This window comes from Euprymna scolopes, chromosome 33, assembly GCF_053919585.1.
Source record: "Euprymna scolopes isolate OS-2025 chromosome 33, ASM5391958v1, whole genome shotgun sequence".
Taxonomy (NCBI): domain Eukaryota; kingdom Metazoa; phylum Mollusca; class Cephalopoda; order Sepiida; family Sepiolidae; genus Euprymna; species Euprymna scolopes.
Window position 1 is genome coordinate 28,552,043 of NC_136514.1, and position 21,676 is coordinate 28,573,718.

At 31.4% G+C, this 21,676-nt stretch overlaps 1 protein-coding gene across 50 annotated transcripts in view; it reads left to right on the forward strand.

Annotated features, from left to right (window-relative positions):
* The window catches only part of LOC145258179 (uncharacterized), a 399,192-nt gene extending 377,742 nt beyond the window's left edge, over positions 1-21,450 (forward strand). For all 50 annotated transcript variants that reach the window (XM_080116006.1, XM_080116009.1, XM_080116011.1 and 47 more), the window contains 5 exons: positions 1,444-1,552; positions 4,848-4,969; positions 9,810-9,953; positions 16,807-16,932; positions 18,866-21,450. In XM_080116006.1, coding sequence (XP_079972132.1) covers positions 1,444-1,552; positions 4,848-4,969; positions 9,810-9,953; positions 16,807-16,932; positions 18,866-19,611 — 1,247 coding nt within the window. In that variant the 3' untranslated portion in view covers positions 19,612-21,450. The remainder of the gene's footprint in view (positions 1-1,443; positions 1,553-4,847; positions 4,970-9,809; positions 9,954-16,806; positions 16,933-18,865) is intronic.
* Positions 21,451-21,676: the final 226 nt, after the last annotated feature.

The following is a 21,676-nucleotide window of genomic DNA, read 5'->3' on the forward strand; positions in this document are numbered from 1 at the left end:
TATTTTTCTTTTACTTTTTTTATAAAGTAAAGTTCAATAGTTTTTTTTAAATCTACAAAAAAAATTTTTTTTTTTTTTTTGACATTTTATCAATTTTTGAAATAGGAACATGTTTCAAGTCATATAGTTAAATTTTCAAGTCATATTTCAAGTCATATAGTTAAATTTGGTCAGTCGGTAGAAGTAGGCTAAAGAAAACATGGGAGGAAATGATAAAGATGGACTTAAAAGTAAAATATGAAGACCTGACCATAGTTAGGTCAGTTTAGAAGTCAATTTCTAAAAGCTATCCAAATATAAAACCAAATATGATATCTGCCTCAGCACAATTTCTTTTATTTGAATGAATAAAAAAATTTTTTTAGTTTTAAGCATTGTAGATGTTAGTTTTCAAGATTTTTTTTTTTTTTAATAACTATTTTAGCAAATTACAAAAAAACAAGAATGAAATAATATAATAGAAATGATTACTGCATGGGATCATTTTTACTGCATAATAATGATTTATGTGATTTATACTGATAAATCAGTTTGAGTATTTTTGTTTTAAATTGCTTAAATAGTTAAAAAAAAAAAAAAAAAAATTGTTGAAAATCAACAAATACAATTTTTACAACCAAAAATTTATTTTAACAAAAAACACAAAAAAGTAATACAAAGCATTTTTATGTGTTTTTTTTTATTCAAATAAAATTTTGGCTTTAAAAATTGTATTAGTTAATTTTTCATAACTATTTTTAAGTATTTAAACAAACTTTTTTAAACAAATATATTAATACTCAAACTGGTCTATCATTATTTATCAGCATAAATCATTATGCAGCAAAAAATGATCTCCTATAGTTATCATTTCTATTGTATCATTATACATACCATTAATTTTTTTAACTGATATTTTTTTTTTCTTTTACATAAATTCTTTAATAACCTCAGCAAATTAAATTAAACATTTTTCCAACAGTATTCCAGCCTTATTGTTAATTATTGTGATTTAAATATTGTTAAACATTGTTTTTTTAGATCATGTTTTACTTTTTTCCGACATTTGACTGAAAATGGGTCATTTTGTATTTGAGTAATATCCATGTGAGCTTTTAATTTATTTGTTCATATTTTACATGAAACGAAAAATGGCTTACATTTAAGTAATATTTTTTCCTCTTCAGATTTTAGAACTAAGTTCTCCATGTTTATTTTAAATATTTTTTTATTTAAATTTGCTTCTCAAATAATATTTTTAATATTTAAATTAAAAAAAAGGTGCATCTTTCAAAAAAAAAAAAACCCCAAAAAAACAAAACTGTTAAAGATCACAATGGAAGTTTTATGCAGAAGATCAACCCCCCCAATGTCTACTTAAAAAAAAATGTATGAGCATTGAAACGGTTTGCAATAACATATTGGACACATATATATATAATATAAATTCTTTTATTTTTTCAGGTCTTCCCAAGGTCGACAACAGACCTCCTGAAGAAATTGTCAATGAAAAATTGCTGCACATTTTAGAGTCGGCCTATCCAAATATTTTGGCCGTTGAAGACTTGATTCGGTAATGATCATCAGATTTATTCAATTCATAGAAGAAAAGATACAGATGAAGGGGAGAGGGAAACGAGGAGGGGGAGAAAGATAAAGAGGTAGAGAAATAAAAATTGTAATACAAATCTTACATTTTTGTTCCCGGGCATTGTTGCTGGGCCTCCATAACCAACAGAGAAAACATCTGACAATATATTACTTTAGAGAAAATAGAAATAAAATTGTTAATATGAGTAGCTTCTTGGGTTTCTCAATTTTTCCTTAGCTATGCCAGGCCATGAGTAGTAATTTATATCCATTAAAACATGCCAGAATTTGTAAGTTAAAAAGCAAAAACGCAGCATACCCTTTTTTTTTTTTTTTTAAATAAACATTAATGCATTTAAAATTAAATTTGAGTGGTCCCAGATGGTGAATCCCCCCCCTCCATGTTTCAGTTAGGAGGATCACATGCGTCTTACATGAAATCTATCAGACTTTTTTCTTTCCTCAGTGTAAGCATTTGTTGTGTGAACTTGAACTAGAATTTGCATATTGAGAAGTCCATACAATGCAGAATCTTTTTTTTTTTTCTTTTTTTTTTTAATGAACATTAATTTATTTTAAAAACATGTTTTGATTATATCCATCCAGCATAGTCAGTGTTTTTTTTTTTTTCCTTCCCTCGTGACATGATATCACTAGAAAATCAAAGTCTGTGTGCTCTTAAACAATATTTATTTATTTTTTTTTACAGATTCCAATTCAAATTGATGCAGCACTTATATCAAGGAAATAAATAAATATGATACATTTTACGCAAACCATGAACAGCCCCCTGATTAGAACATTTGAAAAAAAAAAAAAAAAATCACTGTTAAAAGAGCACACTGACTTCGTTTTTCTAGTGACATCTTATCATGAAAAAACCTCACAAATCGATTCTATGCCTGATGAAGGCATATATCGACGAACCTAAATTATGTTTAATTTTTAAATAAATTAATGTTTATATTTTAAAAAAGGAATTTTGCATTATATTGGCTTTTTAACTTAGAAATTCTGGTTCAACTTCACACAAAGATTTCACTGAAGGAGAAAAACTCTTTACTATATTAAAACATTTGGGCAGAAATTTCCCAGTATTTATTTCAATATTGCTCAATACATAGAGCATCTATTAATGATAATTAACTTGCAGAACCTGTGGAAATTCCACAGGGGATTAATTCATATGTAATTTATTGATGTTGGCATTCTGTAGATGTTCAGCGTAAATGGAGACGCTCTGATATTATTGTAGCTTTTTTTTTTGTTAAAACTGCAAAAGTATTTATCTAAGCTAGCACGAACGCCCTGGCATAGCCCAGTCGTAAAGTACATTTAATTTTGTATATTTTATTATAGAGTTAATGTTCTATCGATTTTTTATATATTATAAAGTTGCATTTTCGAAAATAAAAAATATATCCATATGACCTGGGTGCATCAGCTTAAACCAAAACTTATGAAAAAAAAAAATATATATATATATATATAACTTGAGTTCCTTCAGCTATGATCAAAACCAAAACTTGTGAAGAATTCTTGGTAAAATTATTTATGACAAGAACTGGAAGCCCATAACAAATGACAGTCACTCGGATGTAAATGTGACACAATAAATAACGCACACACTATCATATTAATATATAGATAATAAGTATATTGAATGGCTACAGGTAGTCTTCCTTTTGAAGCACAAGTTTGAGTTCTGTACAAGTCTCGTTTTTTTTTTTTCACTTTGTTTATTTCCAACCCTGTGAACTAAAACAGAAAAAAATAAATAAAAAAGCAGCTTAATGCATACTGTCCAAAAAAAAAAAAAGAAAAAATCCAATATTAAAACTATGTGCAATTGCAAAAATGTTTTCATTTATGTAGCCATTCAACTTTTATTTTCATTATATATATATATATATATATATATATATACATACACACACAGAAAAAAGGGGGGGCTTATTATATAAAGGGACCGTTGTCTGTGTGTTTGTATGTCCAGTTAAAACTTCAAAAACTACAAAACAAACCACCATAAAGTTGGTATATCCTCAAAGAATAATATCTAAAGTTTAGAAAAAAAAATATGAGTCAACTAGACCAGGTTTCGTCATGGGGTGGGGATGGATTTTTTTTTTTTTTTTTTCATTATGTACTCTTTTTGAAAGGTAATGCCAACTTATTACTCAAGGAATCTATTATACAGGGTAACCCCAAAAAAAACAGGACATTCAATTGTTTTTCTGAGCATTTTAAAGTCAATGGAGAAAAAAGGGCCAAAGACCCTAGTGTTTTGATGTGATGTTTTGAATATAATAAACTAGTTATGACCAAAGTTTCATTTCATTCGGACAAAACACTAAGAAACGGGGCCTAATTAGAGTTGGGGGCCCGTTTTTTTTTTGGGGGGGGGGTCACCCTGTATAAAGGAGAGTGGCGTGTGTGTATGTCATGCTAGAGCAGAATAGACTGGGTGGAGGATAAGGGGAGTTGGATAAAGCGAACGGTAAAGTATTAGAAGTTTTAATAAAAATAATTTACACTTTTGCCTATAGTGGGGCAGGTTATCTCAATATTCCATAAGAATCTTTCACTTAGTGATACAAGCAGCAAATGAAAGATTGTTTCAGCAATCTGCCCCACTACTAGGACAATGCTAGATAGCCCTTTCACAATGATATAAATAGTAGCTGGAAAACCTTTTGATGTGAAAGTTTCAGTAAAATTTATATATTTTTGATGAATCATCATCTTAACCTCACATGCACATTGTTTAACATGTATTTCTTCCCATAAAAAAACTAAAAAAACATACTGATTCTAAAATATTGCTACGTCTGTATTTATTTCAATATTGCTCAATACATAGTAGAGCATCTATAATAATAAGTATACCGAATGGATACAGGTAGTCCTTTTTTTTTTTTTTAAGCATAAGTTTGAGTCCTGTAAGTGTCTCATTTTTTCACTTTGTTTATTTCCAGCCCTGTGGACTAAATCACTTGTGTAGTAATATTATCTCTGTAAACAACAGTATTAAAAAAAAAAAAAAACCCAGCTTAATGTATAATATACATGTCAAAAATGAATTTCTTCCCATAAAAAAAAAAAATCCAAAATTTCAATAAAGTTTACATACTTATTGTAGATTCTGACTTTGTGTATGCGTGTGTAAGTGTGTGTGTGTGTGTGATTTAAATGAAAAGAGCATTTTGTTTGTTACTTTTTTATTATTTTGTTTTAGTTTTTAAGAATTAATGATAATATATCCTTTTTTTTTTCAGAATCACTGCATCCAATGAAGTGATAGTTCGTGAACAACTAAAAGACCTTCATGCACGTAATCTGGTTACCGAGATGGAACAAGGTGGTTTCATGCGACATGTGTTGGTGGATGAGAAAACAGGTTTGAACTTTTCCATTTTTTTTTTTTAATTTTACTGTAGGGGCAGAAATGGATGGGGTGGAGGTTAGGGTTAGTCATGTGATTCACTGCATTGAATGAATATTTGTGGATTAAGAAGAAACGAGTTGCTGAAATTATCTGTTTTCTTTTTTTGTACACTTGTTATATACTAGGGTACCTATGTTAATAGCGATTAAGTCAACTAGTATAATTTTTGTGAGTATGTGTCATGATGACTCAAATCTGCAAAACAGAATAATTCCCTAGGTTGAATCAAAGAGAGATGACGTAAAATTTAGACAAGTAGATACAACAGAAAATGAGAGGAAAGTAAAGTAATGATGTCATGTCTTTCTAGTTGAGGGAAATACAAGGTTTTCAAACAAATGAGGGCTGAACAGGAGATCCCCAATGTGGGAACCAAATTGGATACATCAAATAATGCGAGTCTGCCATGAGATGTTGCACAAGGCAGTTAGCTAATAATGTAGAAAGAAAACTTTGATAATTGCTAAGTGTGAAATGTTATCCTGAAGATTTGTTCCTATATCATCCGTCTTATAGATGAGTTAGCTAAATAATTAGTTAGGAGAAATTTAGTCTCTCTTTCTCCTGTGTGAGTCGATTCTCTCCAGAAATAAAACCTTAGAAACTCTCAGCTAATGTTTCTATTTCTTTCTGCATGAAAAGAAATTCCATTTGTCTCGATAAACTGATAATAGCCATAAATAAATGAGGAAGATGAAATGAATCCTACAATGGCAACCCATCGAATGCAACAAACACTAGATAGAACAGTAACAATGAAAAATTGAAGCAGCGATAAAATACATATGTATATATTAAAAAGAACTTATTGCATTTAATTTGGTGAGGAAAACATAACATCCGGTCACGTAAATTATTTCTTAATACACTTACATTTTGTAGTAGAGAAATGGCGCACGAAGACTGTAATGATGAGCTACTAACGTCTAACCCTTTAACAAAGACAGAGCTGTAGCAACGGGTATTACATATTACATAATGGGCTTTTGTTTGAATCAAAAAGTTTGTGTGACACCTTAAAGGTGACCCCAGAATGGAAGTCGATGAAACCACATGACTTTTAGTTAGAGATTTTCTGTCTCTTAACTGGAGAGATTTCAAGCAGAAAAGACATGTGTAGGATGCTGTCCCTAGTGGGGGGATAACAATGTGCAGAGTATCGCTGGTTGTAGTAAAATGAGCTACTCGTCTGTCTTTCTTGTAATCTTTTTGTTACATAATGTTTGAATGCAAAAGTTTGAGTGACCCTTTAAAGGTCAGAGCGACCTCAGAATGGAAATCAATAAAACCATGTCACTTCTGGCGAGGGATGTTCTTCCTTTTTTTGTGGCTGACGAGACTTCAAGTAGAAAAGATGTATCTGTCTGCTGGCCCCAATGTTATGGATGGGATGTAGCGCATACTGTATGGTTGGGTGGAGCAAGACAGACTATCTATCTATCTGTTTTTCTCTCCTTTTCTCACTCATACACAAGTGACATTGTCTCAATTGTTGATAGAAGTGACATAACGATACTATATTGTTAATTCATTGTGAATAATGAATTAATTTCTGAAGAAGAATATTCTTAATCTTCATTTTCTGTTTGCAACTTTTTAAAAAAATTTTTTTTACCTCAATTCCAATAATTATAAGAGCAATCAGACTCATGAAAAAGAATTTCAAAAATTACCTGACAAATATGCTCGGTGAACCAAGTACAATAGAGATACAAACAAGTGCACTTAAAAGGACAATCAGAATCTTTAAAAGATCTCTCGGTTGGAATGTAAGAGATAGTGAGTGAATGTCTGTCACCCTAACCAGACTCATAAAAAAAAATTTCAAGAGCTATCTGGCAAATGTGGATAATGTATGCCAAGCAAAAGATGTTCAGGCATCTGTTGCATTGGCAGATGTGAAACTGTCATGCAATGCCTGTGAACCAAGTGCAAGAGAGATTCAAACAATTGCACTTTAAAGGACAGTTAGAATCTTAAAAAGATCTCTCTATCGGAATGTATCAGATAGCAAGTGAATGTCTGGATTTCGGTAAAATCCACCATCTATAAAATAAGAAAATGAAAAAAAAAAAAAAAAAAAAAAAAAAAAACATAAAAAAGAGGAAAAAAAAAAAAGCAGAGCCCAATTGACCCAATCGGCTTAAAACCGCTGAAAAAATGTAAAGTCCACGAAAGTCTACAAATGAAAATGACTTTGCCAAAAGGCGGGATTTAACAGACAAAGTGCAATCGCTTCTCAACACGGCAGGAATAGGGAAGTGCACAATGACAGAGCTACGTCATCGAGAATTTGGATTTCTCACAGGACCACCCAAAGTAGATTGGCTTAACATTTTATGGACGTAATTCAGTTGGTGAAAGCAAGTGTTTACATTAGGATCAGACAACCTCTGGTCTTTTCCCCAATGTACCTGTGGATAATCTACAGCTAGCAAAGACATTACGTCACCTATCGCATTGCAGAATAAGGATAACAATGCTGTGTTGGTGTATGTAAAGCTGTCATGCAATGCCTACAGATGACAACCTTTGACAGTTTGGAGCAATCGCTGGTCCCTGTTGGCATTCAGCAACAGAAAGGGCTCAGAATCTATGTAAAGGACCTCTATCAAAAACATGACTTTGGCGTCATAATTATCATCAAGAAAAGAAAAAGTTGGAAAAGTAGTCCAAGAAATCAAGAAGGCAAGCAATTTGTTAAATTACTGTATAATCATGAATACATGAAAAAAAAACAGGAAAAAACGGCAAAAATATTTGTATATTAATGCCTGTAGAGAGAGAGAGAGAGAGAGAATGACAGAAAAATCTGACGGCCTCTGGTTGTTTTTTTTTCCCAATGCATGCCTGGATAATCCACGGCAAGCAAGAGCATACATCACCTATTGCAGTGCAAAGTGAAAATAACAATGCTACAGTGGTGCATTTGGAAAAACTGTCATGCAAGACCTACAGATGACAATCTTCTTCAACAATTTGGAATAACCGCTGGCCATTGTTAACCTTTTTATTGTGGTTAATCTAAACTCTTTTGTCCCCCTTTGCTCCTTATGTCTCAGTTGTAATATGCCTTTTTGGTGGTGAACAAGAGTTTAAAAAAAAAAAAAAGCAATGCTTCATCATTCGACTATCTATCCATTTCTTTAACCCTTATCCTTGAGTAGCTTTTAACCTTGATAAGTAGTTATGCATTAATTTAAAAAAAAAAAAAAAAAAGACAGATCTTGACAATTTATATAAATTTCCTTTGATTATTCTGTTCAGAAAATTTATCAAAATTTGTAATCAAATTGTTTATCGGATTTATTTTTATCAACCCCCTCGATCCCTGTCCTCTCTGCCTACAAAAGATAAACAAATTATGGTTTGATCATAGAATTGATTAAAAAAAGATTTCAAATTTTTACAAACCACGCCTTACGTTTTGTAGTTTTTGCTGCACATTTTGTTTTCCTTTGTTATTCAAATAATGGTGTTCACAAAGGGAGACAACTTATGTTTTACATGTTTTTACACAAAAATCTAATGTTTCAGGATTTTTTAAATGATGATTGATAAATTGGATTATTTCGATGACTATTCTCATCTTGTTATTTATGTTTTGACCAGTTGTAACCTCTGACCATCTTTCCAAACTCAGGCAATCTTTGTTAAATTTGGGAATTTACATTGAATTTACTTAATCCACGTTATAGTGATGGAACAAAACCAATTTACCCCTGAGGATTAAATAAGTACTCTGTTCAAAATTTCATAGAGATTCTGTTAAGTGTAGGCTATTTTTGTCCAAAAACAAAACTGATCCTAGTTGAGAAATTATAAAAAATAAAAAACTATGATCTAAACAAAAAGGAGAATTGTGAATATTGGTTGCAGATAGTTAAGATAAATTAGTTCAAAGCAAAAGTGTAATCATAGTAGTAGTAGTAGTAGCAATAATAATAAATAAATAATCGAAAGGTCAAGTCCATGAAGAGCAGAATGTAGTTCCACCCAGTTAGGAAAATTTTGTAAAAATGTTTCTGTAAATAAACGAATTTATTTTTAAAAATCAGTTTATGGTTATTCTTATTTACTATATTTAGAAGAAAAAAAAATTTACTTTCAGTATTAATTATTTCCATAAACATCTGTTTACAAATATTATATTTTGACTTATGTTGATTTTTTTTTTTTTTTTTTTTTTTTTTTTTTTTAACGATAATTGAATGCAGAAATCTGGAAAATAATTTTCCTTAGAAAAATTGCCCGTATTTTTTTGGATGTAAACAAATATTATTTATTTATTATTTTATTTATAAAACAGTAATCTACAAACACATGTTTTGTAGTACTATTGCTCGTCAGCGTAGCTTGACTGTTCTAGGATTCAAAACTCAGACCGCATGTGCTATGGTCGAGTGCATTAACTATTATACTATAAAGTCCTAGATGAATTTACGTGTCATTTTTATCACTTTTAATTTTAATAGAATATTTGGACTTACATTTTAGGCAGGATCTTCAAATTAACTAACACTTTTTACTTTCAAGGAGTTTCAAAACTCATTTAGATTGCAAAATCGACAAATATTGCAACATATTTTCATGTTTGAAAAGATGCAGCTGAAGAAGATTGAAGTTTATATATCGGCCAAAGCGTTATGAAAATACAACCAAGATAAAAATAATAGTCTAAATAATAAATATTTTCGTTTTTAAATCTTTAAATGAAATGTTGTATGGCTATAAGAACAAACAGAAAAAAAAATATATTGTCATATATTTATTTATTTTTTTTTCATTTCAGAGGTTCAATTGGTGAAACAAATGCCAACAATTGCCACCAATCAGCAGCCGACAATTGCCATTATCACTGCCATGTACTACGAGAAACTAGCTGTGGATGCCATGATGGAAAATAAAACCACATACATGAAGTACAAGACTGAGGGTAAGGACATCATCTGATGATCATTTTTCGTCATCTAAAATACAGCAGGATAAAGAAATTAGGTTTTTTAGAAAATAAGGCCATTTCCCATTTATCACTTGAATGCAAATGTATAAATTCCCTCCCTACCACCCCAGCGTGTGACTGTCTTAACCAATGAAATAAGCAAGTGTAAATACTAAAATCTGTATGAAATGTGGAATGCTTTGATGGATTTAAGTTTTGTTTAAAGAATTTTGTTAGAGACACTCTTTAACCCTTATCCTCCCGCCTATGTAAAAAAAAAAGAAAAAAAAAAAGACAATACTACATTTTTACAGCTTCAGCCTGATCAAACGAATGTGATTACGATCAAATGCTGCGCTTACTAGGCCCTTGTTCGTACGATCCTTTTCTAGGAGTGCAGCAAAATCTGACTCCTGTGCTTGGCTGACAATCGAAGGCTGGAAGTCTTCAACGCATTCTCAGGATTCGTATCTCTGACCACGTCCCAAATACCACAATCTATGTACGATATAAGTTTCCTAGAATTGATAAAGTATTTCTTATCAGGAGGCTCTGATAATTTGTATATACCCTACGTCATCCACCAACTGACTTGATTCACCAACACTGCTACCGTGATGGTGAAAACTTAGTTGGAAGCTAGCGTTCGCGTCTTAAGTATGTGATGAGGGAATCGCAAATGGTTGAAGTATGCTGAGAGTCGTTGCCTCCTCACAAGAGCTAAATGTGACACAAGGTTTTTTTTTTTTTTTTTTAAACGCTAATTGTATTCAGTATGCTAAAAACAATTACATATAAAGAACATGTAACTAAGTATGCATAATTAGAAAAAAACGAGTGGTCAACTGAGAACATGGATTGCAACGATCAAAGCTGAATTGGATCTATGACTGGCCTTCACATCTTTGGTATACAACGATAGAATCGTGAATGGCTGCAGTATCCTGATGGTTCAGCAGCAGACAAACCTGGATGGATTGCCTTGATTGTCATGTGTCAAATTCATTTGGAGCTGGTTCAACCCACCCTGGATAAATGCTGTCACAAGTACAAAGATTCTTCACTTACCTCCAAGTGTATGACATACTGAAAAGTCGAGATTCTCGCTAAAACTTTTACCTTGTTCTCAATTCATTGAAGCCTTACAAGAACTGAATGTGACAAAAAATCTGGGGCTTTTTTAAAAAAATTTTTTATAAAGGGGTTATCACATATCAAGCTGTGGAGACCACTCAAAGATAAGAGTTTATGTGTTTATTGTAGTCATTGGGTCAGTTGTGTAATAATCATTTGTAGTGGTAGTTTGGTATAATTAGATTATTTACTCGGATGGTTCAATAAGAACTTGTTTACGTTGGACTTAAAGACAACAATATTGTAGTCAGCCGGAAAGCAGACCAGTGGAACAGAATTCCACAGGCGGGCAGTTCTAGGAAATGTTCATGGAATTCATGGTAAGGTTTAGGCATCGATAAAGAGTGGAGAAATTTATTAATGTCAGACATAGTGAGCTTCCCAAAAAACATTACTCTGAATGAGAGAAAAGAATAACAAAGAATGAGAGTAAGAAAATTTTCACATTATTTGGATTCTTTGGTTTACTGCTCATCTTGAGCGACATTTATACCATAAAAATGACCTACAAAATGAGAACAGTACTCCGAATAATCCAAATAACAAATCCTCATCTCAAAAGTTCAGAAAATAAAAAAAAATCCAGTGGTAAAAACAAAAAAAATGATTCTTGTCAAGAATTCACCCACATTAAAAAAAACATAAATAAAGAAAAATCTGTATGATGTAGATACCCATTATGAAACAAAAATATCATATTCCAAAAATCAAATTTACCAGGTTGGTTGGTTAGTTAGTTGGTTGGTTTTTGTTTTACGGCATATCAACCCTTTTCGGGTTATTTAATGCCGAATCCAAAGATTTTGAAGAAAAATTTTTTGATAGAATATATTTGTTGTTTTCAAGTCGGTTTCTATTTAACCCATAGTTGGAACCTTAACAGGTACTACCACTCCAGGTCAGAGTGGACCTGGGAGCAATGGTAATTAAAGGGTGGCTCCACACTCCCCAAAGCCCGCAAGCTGAGGCCTCACCACTGGATATAGTTTAAGGTCATATCCAGGACCAATTTATCAGGTAGTCTTATCTTAAAAAAAAAAAAAAAAAAAAAAAATTATTTTTTAACAATTAAGGTGAATTTCTAGGCATTACAACATTAATCTCACAAGTATGAATTGTTGTTGAGTTATCTCCCCTTGTTTCTGGAAATTATTTCCATAACGGCATCGCTTCAAGTGTACTCAGAAATATGAACAAGAAATGAATTTTATTTATTTTTTAGTATGCACAAATACTTTTGCTTGATACATAAGTATATCAAATAGTTTTCCTGTTATTTTATTTTGAACTGCCATATTTCACTTGTGCATAAATCAAAATAGGAACTCGCATTTCACATTGAAAATGTGAAGTTTTATATTCCGAAATTGTATCGGCCATTTTTTTTTTTTTTTTACTATATGGAACCAAAAAGAAATATTTCTGATTTGAGCTGTGCAAAAATATTGTCATTTTTTTTTTTTTTTTTTAAATTGATTTTTTTTTCTTGATCTCAAAAGTTGATCCCTTCTTTTAAGAGTTACAGATCAGTATACTTTTAGTACTCAATAGTTTATTTCATGAAGATTCAACAACAAAAAAAAAATGGTCACTGTTTCTGAGATGAGGATTAATTTTTCATATTATTTGGATTATGTTCAACTCTTGGAATTTTTCTGTTGAACTTGAGGAAACTGTATGGAGATTGAATATTCAATCCTCAGTGTGGGATGACATTTAAAATACGATTGTGAATGATTTAGGACCTCTAACCAGTCATGGCCGATGGAACAAAAGCATACTACCCTCGTGAATTAAATAAAGAGTTTTGTTCAAAATTCTGGTCAGATTCCCAAGTTCAACAAGATACACCTGAAGATTGGAGGTTATATCGACTAAAATGTTGTGAAAATAATACTAAAGACGCGAACAATAGTTTGAATAATCCAAATAATACTGTTTGACATAATTTCAGTGCTGTTTTTGAAACAACTTGCATAGTTTATTAACACTTAAAAATGTTAAGTTTTAAAATTATTATAGATTTTTTTAATATTGCCATATTACTCATGTATATCATTTGTATATCTATCATGACCCCCCCCCTCTCCCAGACCTAATTTTAAGGCATTTTTCACTGTGTGAACAATCTACATAAATTCAGGTCATAAAAATATTCCAACAAAAAATTCAGGAAAACCACCCAAAATTTCCCATATAAAAGACTAAAGTTTTTATATTGATATAAATATTTATTGCCTATTTTGCTTTGCTGAAGGATAGGAAAATAGGTTGATAGAATTTAACTTGCATTTAAATATTCTTAACCATATGACCATTTTGTTGCATATATATATATATATATATATATATATATATAACTAGCAGGGAGACCCGATGATGCCTAGGATTGAGTGATGATAAATGTTTTACACAACTATTAGAGTAGAAATCCTTCTGGCATTTAGGGACCTCAACAATGTAAGGGTGAGATTTTGTTACTAAGCAGGTTTGTCGGAAAGATATACATTGAGGAGGTACAAGTGCAATGTGTTCAGAGCACATTCCATTAAAATATTTAATTTTAAAATATTTTAGTGCATCTTTATTCTATATAATTTTATATGCTAACTGAAGTATATCACAGTGTATTATATATATATATATATATATATATATATATATATATAAAAATTTAGTAATTTAATAAATTTAAAATTTATAACGTGAAATGGTTAAATTTCAAATTAAAAATTTTTTATATGTAAGACAAAAATACCTTTGAAATATTTTATTTCCTTATCCTATAGGATTTTGATGTCTACCATCTCTTCAGAGGAGAAAATATTAGCAAATAATTATAATGGTTTACACCTTATTTGCTAAAACCCGTAAGACATGGAAAATCACAATTAAGTTTTTTAAAGCATTTAAATATCAGAGTAAAGGAAGTTAATGAAAAGGATTTCCATACCAGTTGATTTATTGGATAACTTTATTCTAAAGTGTGTGTATGTATATATATATATATGTATATATATATATATATATATATATATATATTTTTTTTTTTTTAAAACTTGTATATTAGTGATATTGTAAGCAGATTGTGTTTACGTTTTGTTATTGTGAAATGATATTTTCCATTGGAGAGCCATGGATTTAACAGCTATCCTATTTTTAAATTTCTGAAACCACTACATGGTAAACAGCTGATGATCCTCATTTTCTATTCAACAATTAAAGTTAAGGTTTTATTTTATTTTTCATTGGTATATAGTTGGACTCCCTTTTGTATTTGAATTTTTCAGTTTATGCACGTTCTAAATCTGCAATATGTTGAACTTAGTATCTCTAAGAATTTGAGCTGCATATTTTTTATTTTATTATAAAATACTCAAAGCTTTGTTAGACTATATATATATATATATATATATATATATATGCACACTTTGGCCATCGATGATAGGCTGGTAATTAAAGATTTCTCAGTTTTCTGTAAATCAATTTCTGAAATGTTTTACAGAAAATCTGGCACATGACGAATTAAGCTGACCAAAGAAAAAATAAAAATTGCAATTATTCAATTTTGACTAACTGGAGATAACTTCAATAAAACAATCAATTTTTTTCCTTTTGTTGATATTTTAAACTATATCCGATGGTGAGGCCCCTGCTTGCAGGTTTTGGGGAGTGTGGAGCCACCCCTTAATTGCCATTGCTCCCAGGTCCACTCTAACCTGTAGTGGTAGTACCTGTTAGGGTCCCAACTATGGGTTAAATAAAAACTGACTTGAAAAATGTATATTCTATTAAAACTTTTTCTTCAAAATCACCGGATCCAGCATTAAATAACCTGGAAAGGGTTGATATACTGTAAAACAAAAACAACCTTTTTTTGATGTAGATAAGGAATAAACATCTATTATATAAAGGGCAAAATGGACGCAGGCGTTTGTGTATGTCCACAAAAGGCTTTTTGCATCGGGCTTCTCACGTTGGTTAGATTCCGCAATTGTAATATCTCACATTGAAATATTCGCATAGATCGTAACATCTTTCCAGATCGTAATGTCTCACATTCGCAAACGGACATTGATCTGTTTTTTTGATCGAGTTAAACAAAATTCTCACCATGCTATCATTTCCAGTGTTTGTTTGTCTTTATCATATAAATAAATCTATTCAAACGCAAACGCCTCACCTTCAGGCCGGGTAGTATCTGTTCTGTAATTGGTCGTTGGTCAATGTAAGGGAAACCCTTCATACTGAGACAATTACTATTTATTTGGATACTGTCAGGGTGTCTAATTTGCTTTCGTGGAAGGTTTAAAAGCAACACCATTTTTGCAAGTCATCTTTTGTTTTTGATTGACCACATTAAATTTGAACGCTTTAGACTTCCGGTCGTGTCATGGAGTAGTGGTAAGACGCCAGATTTTCTTTCACTTTCTTTTCCGCCTTCGCATCATGGGTTCCAGCCTCCCTCCCTGCCTACTATCACTTTTTTTTTTTCTCAACACTCACCTACAAACACTGGGGCAACGCTGGGCACCCAGGCTAGTACATAATAAATTTAGAGTTTACTTTACAAATAAGTGCAATAACGCAATTATATTTACCAAACATCTGGTGCTACAAGAGCAGGCTGTCTGCACCGAACATTGATCATTCTTTATCATGCTTTCCTTTTGCAAAAGTCAATCATGTTCTGCAAAGTTAAAAACAACAATTTTCCTATACAAAACAACCAAACCAAACACCATGAATAAAAATATTTGAAAAAATAAAAAAATTACTGAATTTGTTTTTCAAATAACCCAAAAAAGGTTGCTATTCCGTAAAACAAAACAACCAAACCAAACCAAACATGATGAATAAATATGTGACAACATAAACAATTTTAAGCATAAAGACTTTATCCCAAATTACTGGATTCCATATTAAGTAATCTGAACAGGGTTGATAACACAACTAAACAAAACGAAACACTATATTTATTTATTTTATTTGCGGACTGTTATCCTCATCTTTATAGTTTTTGTTTCACCACGTTTCAGCCAACTGTTTCTCTGGCCTTCTTCAGGTGGTTAACCGCAACGGGATAGGAATGTTGAATCTCTTAACTAGATCATTAGTTAGCAGACCAGAGGATTAGTTGGCCAAAACGTGGTGAGATAACAACAACTATGGAAGGCAGTAATTACTGATGATACAGTTAAGAGACTCGGTTAACCACCTGAAGAAGGCCAAAGGAAGAGTTGGCCAAAACGTGGTGAAACAACTATGAAGATGAGGATAATATTCTGCAAATAAATAAAAATACAAATTACTCATCACAATAAGGTTCCAATAATAAAAAAAAAAAATAAAGCTAAACAGTATTTACTGAATAACGTTTACCCAAATGACTGCCATCAGGTTTCATAACATAAAAAAAAAATTGCACTCATGAAAACAGTCAATTTCTTAAACAGTAACATGTGTAACGGCCTTTGTTGTTGTTGTAACAACCTCTATGTGATTGTTTTTGATTAAGATTAACACCCAGTATCATAACCATCTTGTTTGATAATAGCCCAAAAGTTTTCAATTAAGAGCTTAGCATTCAGATCATCAACTTTTCACTGAACTTGTTAAGAATACTTGTATGACAATTTTATGCACTTCGTGATATGACTGTAACAGGTTTTCTTTTCTTTATTCATTTTTTTTTTTTTTTTTTCACCCCCAGGAGAATCTAACGTCTACACAATCGGATTTATTGGCGAACACAAAGTTGTGTCAACCAAACTCCCAGCCATTGGACATGCAATGTTTGCTCAAATTTCGTCAGGGAATACAACAACGCGATTGTTAGGTAAGTTTGTGACATCGGCTTTATCTTTACTTGAAAACATATCTGTCCCTAGTTCCATGAAAAAGGTGAAATATTTGGTATCACACTCCCTTTCCAAGGGAGGAGGTAATGCCTGAGTATGGTATCATGAAAATGGAACACATACTACACTATAACCTTCCTCTGAATTAAGCATTGAAAGATAGTACAACCACATATTAATTGAGTTAAAGTATAGTTTCGGATTCGCCGCTTGTCCAGATCCCCCACCCCTTTTCCTATGAAAAAAAAAAAAAAGAAAAATCTGTATTATGTGCATCGATGTGTCACAAAGAAAAAGAAAATATCCTACAATAAAAGTCATGTAAATTGATCAAAAGTTTTATAAAGAAAACCGTTTCTAAGCAAATTTGAATTTGTCTGATACTCCTCTCCCTCATGCTAAGAATGGCTTCCTAAAATCTCACAAGTTTGAATTATTTGGAGTCATCTCCCTTGTTCCTTCAAACTGTTTTCAAAATAGTGTTGCAAGATCGTCACTGGTAATTTAGCCATAAAATTTGAATTATAAATTCTCATAAATTTTGAGCCACTGGCGACATTTGTATAATTTAAACAGCTTTGAACCACATTCATTGAGCTTTTTATAATTATTGTGATTTAATAAGAATAACTTAGAATTAAAAAATTGATAGTTTAAAATCATTGAGACATTTGCTTATAAACAACAAAGATAACATGGCATTTCGTTAAAATGGCAAACTGTCAAAGGGAGATAACTCATGAAAACGTTTGCTGAAAAACGTGTTAGAAAATGCTAAGTCAATGAATTTAAACACACTTTAGCCAGTGAGACAAATTATTTGCATAGTCACGATTTGAATCATTCTTTGCAATCAAACGATCTACATATAAGATGCAAATATTTTTTAAGAATTATTTAAATTTTTTTCTTGACTTTTACTTAAAAATTTTTTTTTTTTTATCCATTTCTATATCAATCAAATAACATCAAACAAATTCTTTGATAACTAGCGATGCACTATGTAATCGGCAGGTAATCAGTGATATCAGCCATTTTGCTGATTAATCTTATAATTAATTACTTTTCTCTTTCCTATTAAATTGAAACCATTTCATCAATGCCAAATGACTCATCAGATAGCTTTGACACATTAACACAGTAACTGCCAATTGAACTTGACATTTGTCTGGTTGCTATTATGACTTTATTTTTTGCTTTATTAAATGAAATTAGAAAATGCAATGTACAATTTCATAAATGAATATAATTAAACTACTAAATAATAAAAAAGCATCAACAACTTTTTGCGTGAGAAATGCTTAAAAAAATCTAAGCGATATAAAAAAAATCACCTTCAGTGACTTTCTCGCCACCAGAATGCAAGATTTTTACATTACTAGCATAAATACACTTGTTTTGCATTGGCGAAAGTGTTGATTCTGATGCTGCTTATTTCAATCAATAAATTTTTATTTGAACTGAGATATACCCCCCCCCTTCATGATCGACGTAAGTGCTATGAATTCGTTAGAGCACATTCCATTAAAGTACTTGCGAAACAGGATACAACAGTGCAGTGATGGGACAGAAGTTGGAACTTGGTTGATAGTGCTGAACTCATTACATTTGAGACTTCTGTTTTGGACCTAGTCTAAGAGGGAGAGACTAATGATATATGCACTAACCCAGATGTGGCAACAATATTTCCTGCGTGTGAAAATGGTGGCCTTTGTAAATGTATAGAATGCTTTCAAGTGTGAGTAATTTTCTAGCATGGTAAAGGGAGCCCATCTTCTTTGCAGCAGCCTTGGCAATGTCCTCAATGTATTTATTCCAGTTCATTTTGCCTTGATTTGCTTTTTGTAAACTTTTGAGAATCATTGATAATCAAAATCTGTTTTTTTTTTTATTTTTATTTTTTTCTCTCAGGAACATTCCAGAACATTGAGCACGTGTTCATTGTAGGTGTGGCTGGTGGTGTCCCTTACTACACGGACTTCTACAAACATGTTCGACTTGGAGACATTGTCATCTCCAAGGGTGGCGTAAACAATAACATCTACTATTACTGCCAGAAGATACTAAAGAATAAAGAAGGCGACTTGCAATACGTGCACAAGACCTTTGCACCAAAAGACCCCGGCTTACAGCAAGTGGCTCAACAGATTGCAGAAACTGCCCAATTGAGTCCAGACTGTGTTCCATGGGAGCAGTACATCGAGGAGGGTCAAGCCCTTCTCGAAGGTCAAGAAGCTGATTTTGTACGCCCCATGTCCAGTACCGACCGCCTTTACATGAATATTGGTGAAGACAATATCATTGAAGTTGAACATCCCCAACCCCCCGAGAACGCCGGTGATGTTAAGATCCGCATGGATAAGCCACGAATCCATTTCGGCGTCCTTGGTTCTGGTCGACCTGTTGTGAAGACTGACGCAACCCGTCTTGATTTTGCCGGCAAATATAACATTAAGGCCTTTGATACCGAATTTGACCAAGTGCTTGAATCTATCGAAGGCAACAGGAAGGACAGTTTTATGTTTATTCGAGGCGTTTCTGATTATACTGACGGCTCAAAGAACAAGGAATGGCAACCGTACGCCGCCCTGGCTGCTGCTGCTTACATGAAAACAATTATAAAGGCCTTATCGAATCCCTTAGTAGATGATATGTAAAGTTTTAAATGGGGTGGAAAAAAAAGTAATACCTTCATTTATTTTAACTCAGATCTGCACACCAGTTTTAAGATCTTTTTTTTTTTTTTTTTTTTTAATTATTAAAATTTAACTTTTGCTCATTTTTATATATGCATTCCATTCCCCTCCTAAAATTTAATTTAAAAAGAAAAAAAACAAAAAAACTTTTTTATAATGCATTTAAAATCCAGTGATTTAAGAGATGAAAGTTGTTTGATATTGTTAAAGTTCTTAATTTTGAAATACTACTGGGAGGGTGGGATATCTAAAATATTTTTTATAAAAGTTCATTTTTAAAAAAGAAAGGGAAAAAAAATATCACCCATTTTTTTTTTTTTTTTTAATTTACTCAATTTCTTTTCTGACCTGCTTTTAAGCAATAGGAATTTCATTATTTAAAAATATAAAAAAGTAAAAATACAATTTTTATTTAAAAAAAAGAAAAAAAAATTTTTTTTTTTTTTTTTTTTGGTATTAACCCGTTGAATTTGAATGCCTCAGTTCTTGCCGGCATATTATTTCCAGCTAGTGTTCAGATAACCGGGCGTAATTCTAATAAAAAAAAAATATTTAAAAAAAAAAAAAAAATTTAACCTCTAGCATATATTTATTTTCATCATTGTCCCTATATACTTGCCTCCTTCACAAAGGCAGAGTTAGACATGAGGTCATTTTTTTTTTTTTAATATGAGGGACCCCCCCCCCCTCAAAGCGTCCCTCTGGAGACAAAAAATGGATTTCTAGCAAATTTTATTAAACAAAAGTCTGACAACTGTTCCATAAGTTTTGTTTTATTTGTTTAGTGACTTCCCTCCCCACAGGGGAGGAGTGAGACACAGGGTCTATTTTCAATGTTGATAAAATACAGCTCCCTTAAAAAAATGGAGCACTCTGGATTGGGACAAAAATTAAAATTGCCTCAATCTAGAAAGATCTATCACAATCACTGACTGGGGATTAGACAGATACTACACCCTGATCCCAACTCAAAGACTGTTTAGTGACATTTCATACAAATCTTACAATTTTTTTTAACAATGTGAGAACTTGTCGGAAAATACTGTCGGGAATTTGCTGAATTTTTTTTAATGGGTTATTAAAAAGCATAGATGGAAGGAGAGAGTTTTAAAAAAAAATTATAAAATATTCACACAGCTTAAAATTTTTTTTATAAATTGGAAGTAGGAGCAAGAACAGCTCCCAAATTGGTGGAACGCATAAAGCGACGTTTAATTTTATAGTAGGCTCAACTGGTTAGGTTATTTATTTATTTTTTTTCCAATCTTTAATCTTCTGCTCATGAAAAAGCTATTTACACCCCCACCTTTCCTATAATGAAGGAATCTATTCGAACTTTTTTTTTTATTTATATACAACCCCCACCTTACCCCCAATAGATGAAGAATCAAAAAATAAAAAAATCATTTTCTCAACTTAAAAATGGTGGCAGATCTTTTCATTTCCTGGACTGATTCTTTTTTTTTTTTTTTTTTTTTTTTAATTTTTACAACATTTTGAGGCCTTCATAAAAAAATTTTTTTTTTTAATTAAAATTTGCCTTTTTTTGTACACAGTTCAAGAACTTTCTTCTTTAATAAAAGAAAAAAAAAACAAAAAAACTCTGCTTGAAGGAACGACAACCAGTACTGTGGTTGCTACTGCTGTCTTTACTAGGATTGGGGAGATACAACGGAAAGTTAAAATGCCTGAATTATTTGTAAAAAAAAAAAAATAAATAAATAAATAAATTTAATTATACAAATTGAAAACTAAAGCAAAAATTACAACGATAAAATGTATATTTCTACAACCTGTAAACATGTTTTATAGTTTTTATTCCATACTGTTTTTTATTTTATTTTTTTTTATTTTTCAAATACATTTTTACATTGTTCAGTTTTCATATAATTTGACCAAGAAAATGCAATATATATATATATATTCCATTTTCTAGATAACTAACCTAGATAAAAACTCAAATATATATACATATATAATAAAATTTGATTTTTTTTTTTAGAGGCAGCAAACTTTAAATTAAAAT